This window comes from Clytia hemisphaerica, unplaced genomic scaffold (genome assembly GCF_902728285.1).
Source record: "Clytia hemisphaerica strain Z4C2 unplaced genomic scaffold, Clytia hemisphaerica genome assembly, whole genome shotgun sequence".
Classification (NCBI taxonomy): domain Eukaryota; kingdom Metazoa; phylum Cnidaria; class Hydrozoa; order Leptothecata; family Clytiidae; genus Clytia; species Clytia hemisphaerica.
Window position 1 is genome coordinate 96250 of NW_027104432.1, and position 12482 is coordinate 108731.

General features: G+C 35.9%; 2 protein-coding genes and 1 non-coding gene across 3 annotated transcripts; 2 read left to right on the forward strand and 1 right to left on the reverse strand.

The window, feature by feature from the left end:
• The first annotated feature begins 294 nt into the window (after positions 1–294).
• LOC136820600 (vitamin K-dependent gamma-carboxylase-like) lies at positions 295–8353 on the forward strand. The gene is made up of 10 exons (XM_067076792.1): positions 295–438; positions 722–1043; positions 2998–3076; positions 3606–3822; positions 4555–4889; positions 5616–5747; positions 5992–6168; positions 6568–6802; positions 7052–7240; positions 7734–8353. The coding sequence occupies exons 1-10, from the start codon at positions 354–356 to the stop codon at positions 7973–7975; spliced, it is 2013 nt and encodes a 670-aa protein (XP_066932893.1). The 5' UTR covers positions 295–353; the 3' UTR covers positions 7976–8353.
• On the forward strand, positions 5315–5387 carry Trnaa-ggc (transfer RNA alanine (anticodon GGC)). The gene has a single exon. It is a non-coding gene; the product is annotated as a tRNA-Ala (tRNA).
• A 1082-nt stretch (positions 8354–9435) lies between the features above and the next one.
• LOC136820602 (opsin-1, short-wave-sensitive 1-like) lies at positions 9436–10216 on the reverse strand. The gene has a single exon (XM_067076794.1). The coding sequence runs from the start codon at positions 10211–10213 to the stop codon at positions 9509–9511; it is 705 nt and encodes a 234-aa protein (XP_066932895.1). The 5' UTR covers positions 10214–10216; the 3' UTR covers positions 9436–9508.
• Positions 10217–12482: the final 2266 nt, after the last annotated feature.

Below are 12482 nucleotides of genomic sequence, written 5' to 3' on the forward strand. Positions count from 1 at the left end.
AAAATAATAACATCGTAAAACCTGGCTATCCTGAAAATTTCTTCCAAATCGTCTGAATTCATAAGAAATTTTCGTAATTGCCGTAATTCGTTTAACTTTCCAAAGTTGAATCAGTTAGAGCAGATTTGTTCGAATTGAGGGTCCGTTTTATAACTCAAGGAATTAATTTCAAGAACGTCAATAAGATTAAAATTGTACTCCTTTTAACCCTGTGTAGAAGTTAGCAAACTAACTATGCTTAACTTGCTGCACAATGACGTTTATCTAACGGTTGCAACTTCTTGTGTATTTTAGGTGAAAAAGAAAACAATGTTATAAAAAAATATCAAATGTATTAAAAAACAATAATAAAAATGAGAAATTACATAGACAGAATTTTACTGAAAATCAACGAAGGGCGTGACCCTGCTGCATTGGGTGTTCTTCGATTTTGCTATGGTAAGTGATTATTGTTTTCCATTCTTGTTTAAACCGATGTGATACTTTTTTCTAGGAAATATTCAAAACGAATTCGTCAAAGATGGTTGATATTTCTGAACTTTGATCAAATGATTAAGAATTATTGTTTTAAAAATGGAATAGATTTTTCAAAGCGATTCTTTTAAAACTATATCGAATTTTTATTTTCCGTTTTCGAAGAGATGCTTAAAATTTCCATTTTTCCCAAATGACCAGTTTTGGTGATCACTTTCACCTACCGAACGTTCTTTTTTTGTTCCAGGACTTTTAATGATTATCGACATTTTTGACGAACGTGGTTTGTCTCGATTACCCATCAAGCATGGCGACCCTTCATCCTGCTACTTCCCGCTATTCGATAATATGCCTCGATTATCAATCGAATATTTATACTTAGTATATCTGGTTTTGCTGATGTCAGCATTTGGGATAATGATTGGGATGTTCTTCAAGTTGTCTTGTTTTTGTTTCATGTCTTGTTATTGGTACATCTTTTTCCTGGATAAAACTGTTTGGAATAATCATTCATATTTGTATGGATTGATATCCATCATTTTGTTGCTAAGCAACGCTAATTATTATTGGTAAGGCTCACATAATGAGAATTGAGTTTACCATCCCAGCCATGCGGACAGCGTTTTGCTTTCAAAACTCGCTGGCAAAGACAACCGACAAATCTTTTAGACAACGATTATTTGTTATTCTTGATGACTATTCTTTACCAAAAGGTTTTAGGTATTATTGCCGACCCAAAAAAATATCAGCGTTTTGATTGGTCGAGAGCATCGAGATATTTGCGATATTTCATATTTCTTTAGTCTGGAAATATGACCGCGTTGACTTTTGGGGGACTGGGTAAGCGGCGGGAGAAAAATCAAAACAAAACAGCCGAAAAGAACTGACTTTCGGAGAAACTGACTTGGAAATCAAAAGGGGGAAACGCAACAAAAATATGTTCAGATTAATTTTTACTTTGGAGTTCTTCAATAAAAGACACTAAAATCAAATCTGATGAACTAAGAATTTATTATAAAACAACTTTTGGCAAACTTGTCCGTGTGATAGCCAAACAGTTTTTTATCAATGCATACAAAAAAACTTGAGATTCTTGAATGTTTGCCAATAAAATTTCTCATAACATAACAAGGAAAGTGTAATGTCTTGTATTTAACCAAATGACGAGTGATTTTTATAAAAGTTCTCTCCTAATTCTCGTTCTCGACAACAACGTAGTCTACGTCCTTGACTTTTCAACTCAACAATCATTATACGTCTTCCTTCTAAAATTCGAAACATTTAGAGCTTGACGATAATCAAGAAAGTATCCAAATTGTTTTGCTGTTGAAAAAATGTTGTTCTTTAACCATTTTTACAAGCATACATTTCCATCATGGGACTCCTTTCCTCTGCTATTCTTTCCCATGCATGGCCATGTCACCGAAACAAAAACATAGAAAAAGACTGAATGTTATCAATCTGATTAATCTATTGATGGAGGGTTTCTTCTCTATCGAAACCATACTGTACATCATCTGCATTTTGAATTATCAATCTAGAAACTTTCAAATACATCTCTAAAAAATCTGCAACTCTTCAAAACAAAACTTCTAGATCGAAAATGATCGAAAAATGTTTCTCTATTTTGTTTTTGTGTGAATATTTTTAGCGGGAAGTTATCGAATGTTATTTTGTTCGAATCTAACGTTCGAATTAGATTTTCGAATAAAAACATTCGAAAGTACACAGAAGCAGAAGAAAGCGGAAGTAAGTTTAAAAACAAAAAGAGGACAATTTTTTTGAGTCGACAATAAATTAGTTATCACATGACTTCTCGTGCAATACTCGATATTTTACTCGTTCCGAGATTTTACCGATATTTTTCCTCGCCTAAAGGCTCGGAAAAATATTACGGAAAAATCTCGGAACTCGTAAAATATTTCTCGTATTGCACTCGAAGTCATGCGATAACTAGTACCTATTTACGACAAAAAGTCTGATAGAAACTAACGAAATACGACGATGGCTCACTTTTATGTTTACCTTAAGAGAAGAATTTTTGGCAAGAAGAATTTTTAGCTAATGAGCCCATTCGCCAATTTTGGTGCAATTTGGCGAAATTTATTTTGGCGATTTAATAAAGTTTCTAAATTTGGCGATAATTATTTTTGGCGAACGACCCATTTTTGTTCAATAATTTAGCTGAAAAAAAAGAGGAAAAGAAGGGTTTTTAGGAGAAATGAAGACTAAATTGAAAGAAAATTTAATTTGGCGGGAATTCTTTTTTGGTGAATGACCTATGAATTTAAATTTGGCGGAGAGAAATATTGGCGAAATTTTTAGGTAGTTCGCCAAATTCGCCAAAATTTCTTCTCTTAAGGTATTTACTATGTTGCAAGCAAGCAATAAATTATTCACAAGTTATTTGACAGTCTTATTGTTGAATAATTCACTGGCCAGAAGTGACCAAACTTTCGGTATTTCGGGATCCTGACTTTGGCCTTCCACTTTGGATAATACAGTTATCTTCTTTATTTTAAGGTCAATAGATGGTTTGATTTGGCCATCGATAAGAAATAAACAGATTCCCCTCTGGCAATATGGGGTTGTCAGATTTCAAGTAAGTAGCCCCCCCCCCCTTCATTTTACATCTACTAACAGTATTATGTTAAGACTTGAGCACGTGGTTCCAATTGAAATTGTAGAAGTCTTCCCGTCCTTTCCACAATAGAGTTTTACTGGTTTCTTTTCAAGTTATCTACCTCTCATAAATTTATGTCCCAAATTTGCGATTTTCAAATTCCTTCATTTATATTTCATATACTGAAATCCATCCACGATCAGATTGCACCATTTTTGGTTTCCGCCTGGAAATCACCCTCAAAAGAATCGATCTAATTTTACTGTTTCCGTCTCAGACGAAATTCCGTCCCAGAAATGTATAAAAAATAGCATTTACCACAAAATTCAACGAAATTTTATTAAGAATCTGACATTACTTATGGGTGGAAAGCCAATTTCAGGTTACTTTAGCCACTGCTTATTACACATTTAGTTTTTTAAACCAGTGAACGATTCAATTAATCAAAGTCTCAATACTTATGTAAATGAGAGTTAGGGGGCTGTATCAATGCTTTTTCTACTTATAGGTTTTCCTGTTATACTTTTACGCCGGTCTGAAGAAGCTGGATCGTGATTGGATGACAGGCTATTCCATGGTTGGCTTATCGAGGGAATTCGTCTTCGATCCTTTCCGATCGTTTTTGACGAATGAGCAGATTGATTTTTATATGGTTCATTGTTGTGGCTTGATGTTCGACCTGGTCCAAGGCTTTATGTTGTTTTTTGATACCACTCGACCAATTGGTATGTATTGGTTTGGCTTTCATGTAAAGATTTAAGAAACGTCTTGATAGAATGTACCTTATCGGGAAAAAAAATGTGTTTTATTTAGTTGGTTTTTTTTTTCGTCGGGGAAAAATTTCGTCACCTAGAGGCATTTCCGTCACTTTTCTCCGACAAAAATTTCAAATTCATCACTTCCACCCGACTAAATTGTCCAAAAGAAATGATTTCCTTCACTAGCTCGAAAATAGATCTTGTAATTCGACGTTTAAAGCACTAATTTCGGTAAATAAAGGTGTAAAAAAATTAGATTTGAATTTTGGTTGCGGTATAAAAGTTCGGGTAAATGTTTTGGTCGGGGATAAAAAAATCGGGTACAAGTTTTGGTCGGGTGATAAAATGTCGGGGAAATATTTCGTCGGGGAAAATTTCGTCACCCCCTCAAAATTTTCGTCACTTTCCCCCGACATTTTTTCCCCGATAAGGTATACAATAAAACCTCCAATAAATGGCCACTCTAGCCAAGCGGATAACTCTGATAAGCGGAAAATCCTATTTTCCCCGGCCATTTCCTAGTCAAAGCCAAACGTATCCACAAATTAGCGGACCAAAGTTTATTGCACGAAATGGCCAAAACTATACTTTTTCCTCTCTATTTAGCGTCATCGACGGTCAAAATTTTCACAGACTTTCTAAAAGATTAGACAGGATTGATTTAATCAAACGTCTTCATCTCTTTACCTCTTTCGCTAGGTTTCTTTTTCGGTTACAATTTTCATATCATGAATGCAGTGATGTTCAACATTGGTATGTTCTCTTACATGTGTATGGCTGTCATACCGATATTCTGCAGACCGGAATGGCCAAAGAAAATCATCAAAATGTTACCGTCGTTCTTACAGAAAGTCTTACCTATGACTGAAGATTCGGTGGACAATAAATCATGCACATTGATTGAACAACCTCCATCCAAGAAGAAGAAACTGAAACCAAGAAGTTGGACTTGGAACAATCTGTTCATGAATTTACTATGTTTACATTATGTTGCAGCACAGTTATTCTTACCTTATTCTCATTTCTTGACAAAGGTAAAGTGATTTCCATTTCCCTCTTCTTGACATGGAAGGTTTTCCTACATTCTACAAATATGACGAAAAATCAGAACTCGAATAATATATCCCATATATCCCACTCGATTCGTTACCTTTGAGAAAACTGGGAAGTACATTAGTGCAGGATCCGTTGATTCATTACCCATAAGTAATACGCACTTGATTTCACACAGTGACTGTTGATGGACTAGTTGTCCGAGATCGGAGCTCCGTTGGGCTAATGCCTCTCCCCAATGTACATAGCTTAACAGTTCTCTCAAAGTTAGCGTGTTGGTTGGGGATTGGACACTAGCTGTGTCTCAGTTCGTGGCAATTCCATTGATTCGTAGAATTCAGGTACCGGATGGTGAACATTGAGCACATTGTTCCCCTCGTCTACTACGAACTAGTGTAATAGCAACGAACCGATAGCGCAGTTGGGAGAGCAATCGCCCGGCAAGCGAGAGGTCGTGGGTTCAATCCCCACTCGATTCGTTACCTTTGAGAAAACTGGGAAGTACATTAGTGCAGGATCCGTCGATTCATATCCCATATTGTAGTCTGTACCGTGTGATAACTGTTATATATTTATTATCTCTCCTATGACTAATCTCCATCTCCCAGTGTTATCCCAGGCCTTTTCTTTAAGGCTGCTATCGCTCTAAAACAGTTAGTGACAGCTTAGACATGATTTCAAGATACATTATTTTTTTGCTTCAACAGGGCTACAATTCATGGACACAAGGTTTATACGGTTACTCATGGGATATGATGATCCATTCGTGGAGTACACAACACGTGGTCGTCAAGGTTACCGATCAAATAACAAACAAAGAACAATATCTCAGACCTGGTGTAAGTTGACAAGCAGTAACGGTCGTTTTCTGTTCGCTCTACTTTGCCAACTTTAATCAAGTTTCAATCCCTATATCCCTACTTTCATTGTGGGAACCAAATTAGTTATTTTGAAATCTAGGTAAGGGTTACGCCGGCAAGCTATGAGCTAAATATTCGATGTTCGGTATCAAATATCACGACAACTTTTCATATGTCTTCAACCGCATTACATCTTTGATCATCATTTGAACATATTTTTTAGGCATTTTTCCCATACGGAGATTCAAAGAATCGTATCTTCTCACATCCAGACATGTTGAAACAATACGCAACTTGTTTGGCTGATCGAGTCAAAGGAATGGATGAACTGGGTATTCAACATCCACAAATTACCGTGGATGTGTGGAAATCCATGAATGGTCGATACCAACAACGCATGGTAGATGAGTTTTGTGTGAATTTTCTTTCAATTTTTTACCAAAGTTTTCGTGTGCTATTTTCTAAGCAATCTTTTGACTGATGAATGGTTTTTGTTGGCTTCTACACTTAGTTCACTTTATTTTCTTGTCAATCTTTTGAAAAGTATCAATGGGAAAGAGGAATAAATAACTGCCCACTTCAAAGTCTAGCAAGATAATTTTGAACTCAGACCAATTGGCTTATGGCGTACAAATGGCGCTCTCTCATTCGATTTTCAAAAGGAATTGGATTTTCATTGAATAAGGGGATTTCGAATAGCAGAGCGTCCCTCACTTTCAATATTATCGAATAACGGAGCGTATCGAATAGTACGACCTTGAATTAGAGAGCGTCAATTTCATTTAAAATTCATTTCTAGCTTGATCCAACGGTGGACCTTGTGACTGCAGAATGGGACCCTTTCACACACACCAAATGGATGCAACCTCTTCTTGTTGAGCTTTCCTCATGGAGAAGCACACTTAAACAAATCCGTAATGCGAACTTCGAAGTGAATAATGCAACAGAGATTGTGTTCGTAGCAGATTTCCCTGGTTTGTCACTTGAGAATTACATAGCACCTGAGATCAAAGCTAATGTGACTGTTCTCAAAGGTATTACGTTTATGAGAAATTATTTCTTTATTCAGTTTTCACAGACTGTTTATGCCTTATTCAATTAACATTCATTCGTCAATCCTTGTGTGTAGTGTTGACCCCTTCAGTACGAGTAAGCTAGCGGTTGACCTTCTCCGGGGCTAGATTTTAGCCGCTCCCAGAAACTGGTCCTTTTTTAACTTTCTTCACTACGACCTGTTATTAAAACTTTGAGTGTAATATAAACCTTCCTTACTCCCGACACAGGTGAAGTGATTGTCCAATCAGAACATGACCACAACACGACTGTCAAAGTGAACGAAACGTTGAATTTGGCGAGCGATGAAACCCACGTGATTCACACAGTAACCAATGATCCTTCGTGTTATATGTATGTTTACTACAATGAAAGTTGGGTTGATAAAACTGATGAAGAACTATTGGCGTCTGATACAGGTATTCAAACAGCCTTTTGCTGAGTATCATTCTCGATGTTCACGATGTGAGCTTTAATCGAGTATTTCGTGTTCGAAATGAATTATGGGTAATCAGGACTGATTGCGTTCTAGTAACAGCTTCCCGTCGGTTAGACGCAAAAACATCGAACATTTTAGATCAACAGAAAGCCGATCTTAGAGTGTCGTGATTACCCGCAGTTCCTTTCAACCTTCAATCTTTCAACCATGACAGTCGATAAAGGTTTATGTTGTTGATATCGTAGAAATCATGTCATTGTTAAAAAAAGTTTATTCAAAAGTATAAAGGAGGCACTTTCTTGAATTCTCCATTCGACAACTATTTTAACTCTAAATATGTTTAAAAGAGCCTAATATTAACATAAAAGTTGACCCACTTTGAGGTGTTGTGATTTATAACCAAAGGAGAAGATTTATAGCGCATGGCACATGTGATGTGGCTCTTCCAATACATTTTCTATTTTTGTTGTCAGAATATCAAAAGAAGTTGGAGTCGGCAAAGAAGTGGAAAGAGATGCCAGTGTACGAAAAGTTTTATACATTTATGAAGAAGAAAGTTATGAACATGAAATATGGGCTGCAACAAATTCACATGGCCATGAATATTATCATTGAAGATTTGACTGAGCTTGAAATGTATCCGCGTGAAGACGCGCATGAGGGGGACTGGGAAGGAGAGGGCCGTGGAAAAGGGAAACATGATGATGAGTTATGAAGCTGCTTGATGAATGAAAAGTTTTACAATTAAGAGGGAGGGAGCATTTCATGACTTAAAGAAATGATATGAGGGAGGGTGTGTGGTGGATTCATGAAATTGATTAAAGAAATGAAAAATCGTCGCCGGTCGATCGGTCCACTTCGGGACACGAAATTGATCAATGCTTATTCAGAGATAAGCGAACTTCTTTTCCACTTGTCTGGATTATAATTTTCGACTCACTTCATCTTGTTCAGGATATTTTCCATCAGTTAATTAGTTCATCATTTTTCAAAATTTTATTCTTAAAAATAATGTAGATTTTTTTAATTTTCAAAATATTTTTCAACGGATATAATTCGGCAGAATTCAACTGAAGTTTAAGCTGGAAATTAACATTTTTTTCTTTACTTTTATTTTTGCTGAATCAAAGGGTTAGGAAGATCTAGAGGTCTGAAATACTATTTACAATTTTCTTGAAGTTGCACAACTAAGAATTATATAGAGATTCTATTTTTACTTTTTTACTCTTTTTTTTTTAATTGCAATTTACGTTTACAGTTCTGCAGATTTTCGCGTAGAAAATAGGCCTAAATAGACCTAATTCTACAAAATTATACACCTCGATAAAAAACACTACTTTCCTTTGGTAATTCATTTGGGATATGTCGAAATAAAATGTTACTTTTCCTACTGTCAAAATTGAATAAACACCATATTCTTCACTACAATTACAGATATTAATATACTTGAGGTCATAAATAGACCTAATTTTTCGAAATTATACACCTTGATAAAAACAGTCCTTTCCTTTTGATAAAAAACACTACTTTATTTTTTTCAAAATTACCCTACTTTGTTTTTGTCAAAAATATCCTACTTTCCTTTTTGATAAAAAACACTACTTTCCTTTGCCAGTTCCTGTGGAAGAAATCAAATTAAAATGTTACTTGAAATTAAATTAATTGAGGCCCTCTTAGGCACTTCTTTTTAGTTCATATCAAATTCTCACTCACGTTGAGCTTTTTATAGAAGACAAATTCTCAATGCACCCTCGCATTATCATCTCCTGCTGCACCCTCACAGTGTAAAATATATGAACTCATACTGCACCCTCTGATCCGTAAAAACAACAAAAAACGATAAACGATATCCTTTCTCCCTTATATTAAAAAGGGCAACGGAAAAATTGAGAATATACTAGAGAGTTTGAAAGACGTGTGATGAGTTTGGAAATAGCTAGTCTGAATCGCAGACCTCTATAGATATACTTCCTATATTTTCTCTAAGAAATCTTTTCGCTGGAGGATGAGCAGAAGCCTAGGAGATAGCTACCACTTTTATTAACACGCGAAATCTTATCATCAAATTAGTAATTTACATAACGACTTTTTCTTGACATATCTTTCGGAACCGCAAATAAATTCAGTGCTGCACATTCCCAGCTGTCACACAACGTTGTTTTAACGTTCATCTGACGTTATATGGACGTTGTGAATATTATATTAACGTTTAAATGAACGTTGATTGTCAGCTGGGGTGTCCCTTGCTTTACAAACCAGTTTTAGATGTTCTATTATTTTGTTCTGTTTGGCTACCAACAAAAGAAGATTCTGGAACAACACTGTTCGGTGGAATCCGAAAACATGCCAAGAACAATCTCAATAATCCCGTTCGGAATTGTTTGTATAAGAAGACGTAGATGATCGGATTATGAATGATGGAACTTTTCCCTAAATACGCAGAAACGTCTAAAAAGTCTGGCGAAATTTCAATCCTTAGTGAAACAAGGAATACGCAGAGTGCGTAAGGAGTCCACGCAAGAAGAAACGACGTTAACATTACGGCAACCACGACGGTAAACGTACGTTCTTGTTTAACGGTAGCCGTTGCGGACTTTGAGTTTTTTCCGGTCGAATCTTTGACTTTTTGTAACATGCCGGCTATTTCTCGTTTAATGATGCAGAATGACGTCATCATAATGATTATTGGAACGATGTAACAGAACACCAAAAGTGTGTAATTGTAGCTGACGATATTTGGTGATCGCGACACCAAGTCGATACTACACCGATGGTTTGTGAGAGACTCGTACGCGTAACGCCCCCATCCGAACCACGGGAAAAGCGCCCACATGCTACCGTAAACCCAACTGGCCACAATGAACAGAATAGCATAGAATTTGCTTTGTGATATTTTTATACTTATGAATGGTTTCGATATTGAAAGATAACGCTCGATGGCAAGCGCCCCCATATGAGCGATTGAAACAAGCGATAAAAGAGTGACCAAAAAGCCGGCAGCGATGCATGTGTCTCCTGAGAAGCTAAACGACTCCAGTGTGAAACCACACAAACCAGTCACGATGTCGGTCACGGCAAGACTGATCAGAAGCGCATGACGTAATTGGAATTTGTGTTTACGTTCACGGGCTAGAACGGAAATGACGAGGGTGTTGAGGATGGTGGACGCAGCCACTAGTATGACCATGAAGAATAAGATGCCACGACTCATAGCGAGAACGTATTTATTGTGATTTCTACTGAAAAGTCAGAGTAAACTATTATTCTCATATTTCACATTTATTCAAATGACCCAGGAGAGTGTAAATTTATTACTTCTAGATTTTCAAAAGACATTTCCTTCTTATCGATCAAACAGATCTAAGCTCATAAAAATCTTAAAATGACTAAACTCATACTGGCATCTTGTAACATCATCATAACGAAATTATGTATGTAATAATAATTCTAACGAATATTCCTGACATAGAGAGCTAAAATCAAATATCAAAAAGATTTTTCTAGTTTTTCCAGTTTTCTTGTTTGGAAAATTACCTATTTCCAGTTTTTCCAGCTTTCCTGTTTTTCCAGCATGCGTGGCCACCCTGCCAGGCAACTTTGCCGTCAATGAAAACTATTTGCCCAAGTGAAAGTCAGAGATATTTAGGATTCCGTTTTCGCTGTCTAAAAACTCGTATTAAAATAGAAGTCACGAGGCAGATTCGTGGCTATGAACATTTTGAAAAATGAACACATTTAAAGAAACGGGAAATCGAAAATCTGCAAAAATGGTTGCAAAGAAGGTCAAGCTGTGCGCCAACACCCAAGCCTTACAAAATGTTACCCAAAGGAATGAACAGTAAAAATGTTGATAACAATTGAAGATTTCCCACTTCGTGACTTCTTATATTTTCAAGTTAGAAAAAATCGAAATATTTCGCACATTTTGAGGAGGCCCGGAAAACCCGAGTTACAAAAACTCGAGTTACAAAAGCCCGAGTTACGACGAATGTGACGTCACAAGTCTCAAATAATGACGTCATAAGTGGGCTTTTTAACTCGTAATAGTTTTTAACTGTTGTTTTGTAACTCGAAATATTTTTTAAAAATTTTGTTATAGAGTTACGCAACTTAAAAATAAAATTCAAATTTCATTTTTCGAGTTACGATACTTGAAATTGTAGTACATTATTTGAACTTTCGAGTTATCTTCTGGTGAAACCGAGTCGGGCAATAATTCTAGAATTCATATTAATAATAAATATACACCATTATATTACTTTCGAGAAGAATCAATAGATCCGATTAAAATAGAAACCTATTTTAAAGCGGAAATGTTAGAAACAGCGTCAAATCATCTAATTTACAAAACAATAATTATAATAGACCAGAAGAGCAGGCGTCATAAACGTGATTTTGAACTTTCTTGAGTGGATATATATGATTTCTCAACCTAACTCGAGAAAATCAATCCTAAAGAAAGTGTAAATATGACGTCATCAAAACTTCGTAAGCTTTTAACTTTTTATTATCAAATTTTTAGACATAGTTACTGACCTTTTTCTTAATCTACGTCAAAAAACGCGTCGGTTGGTATATAATATGTCTATGCTTTTTTTCATAAAAATTTTCATTTTGCTTGTGACGTCATCAAATACGAAAATACTTTCGGACGCGTCCAGTAAATATTTTCAAACTGTCCGGTTGATGATTTTGTGTTCAGAAAGGTCTTATCTATTGAAAGCAACTGTTTAAAGTTTGCTCGCATTTTTTTTTCGAAAATCGGGCTCCGTCACATTCTGGCCACCACCATTTTGCACCTTTGTACCAAAAATCAAAAGATTCCTATGATTCAATCCTGAGAAAAGTTATGGTAACAGACGAACGAACGGACGGACGGACAAACAAAACACAGGTTAATCTATAGGACCTCCACCCCACCGGGGTAGGTCCAACAAATATAGATTGTGGAATACAAAATGTGTTTCGAGTAATCGAATCTTTTAGATTTTAGTCTACTTCACCCAACAAAACCTTCAGAAATTCCCATCAAAATAGAGGTATATAAGATTCAAGAAAATTACAGAAAATTAAATTGTTTACTGTCCCCTTTCATTTTTACCCCCTTCCTCTCTACTTTTAGTTGTATAGATCAAAAACCCCATTCGTAAACTAAAAGAAAAAAAGCGCTTTTTAGAATTGTTGGCCAACTTGGTTGCGCTTTTACATAACTCGAAATATTT

Bases quoted from the DNA above. Each gene is read 5' to 3' on its own strand.
- LOC136820600 (XM_067076792.1), top strand. From the start codon at position 354: ATGAGAAATTACATAGACAGAATTTTACTGAAAATCAACGAAGGGCGT. The intron at 439-721 runs GTAAGTGATTAT...TTTTTGTTCCAG, and splicing joins TGTTCTTCGATTTTGCTATG to GACTTTTAATGATTATCGAC. The intron at 3,077-3,605 runs GTAAGTAGCCCC...TTCTACTTATAG, and splicing joins ATGGGGTTGTCAGATTTCAA to GTTTTCCTGTTATACTTTTA.
- LOC136820602 (XM_067076794.1), bottom strand. From the start codon at position 10,213: ATGGGGGCGCTTGCCATCGAGCGTTATCTTTCAATATCGAAACCATTC.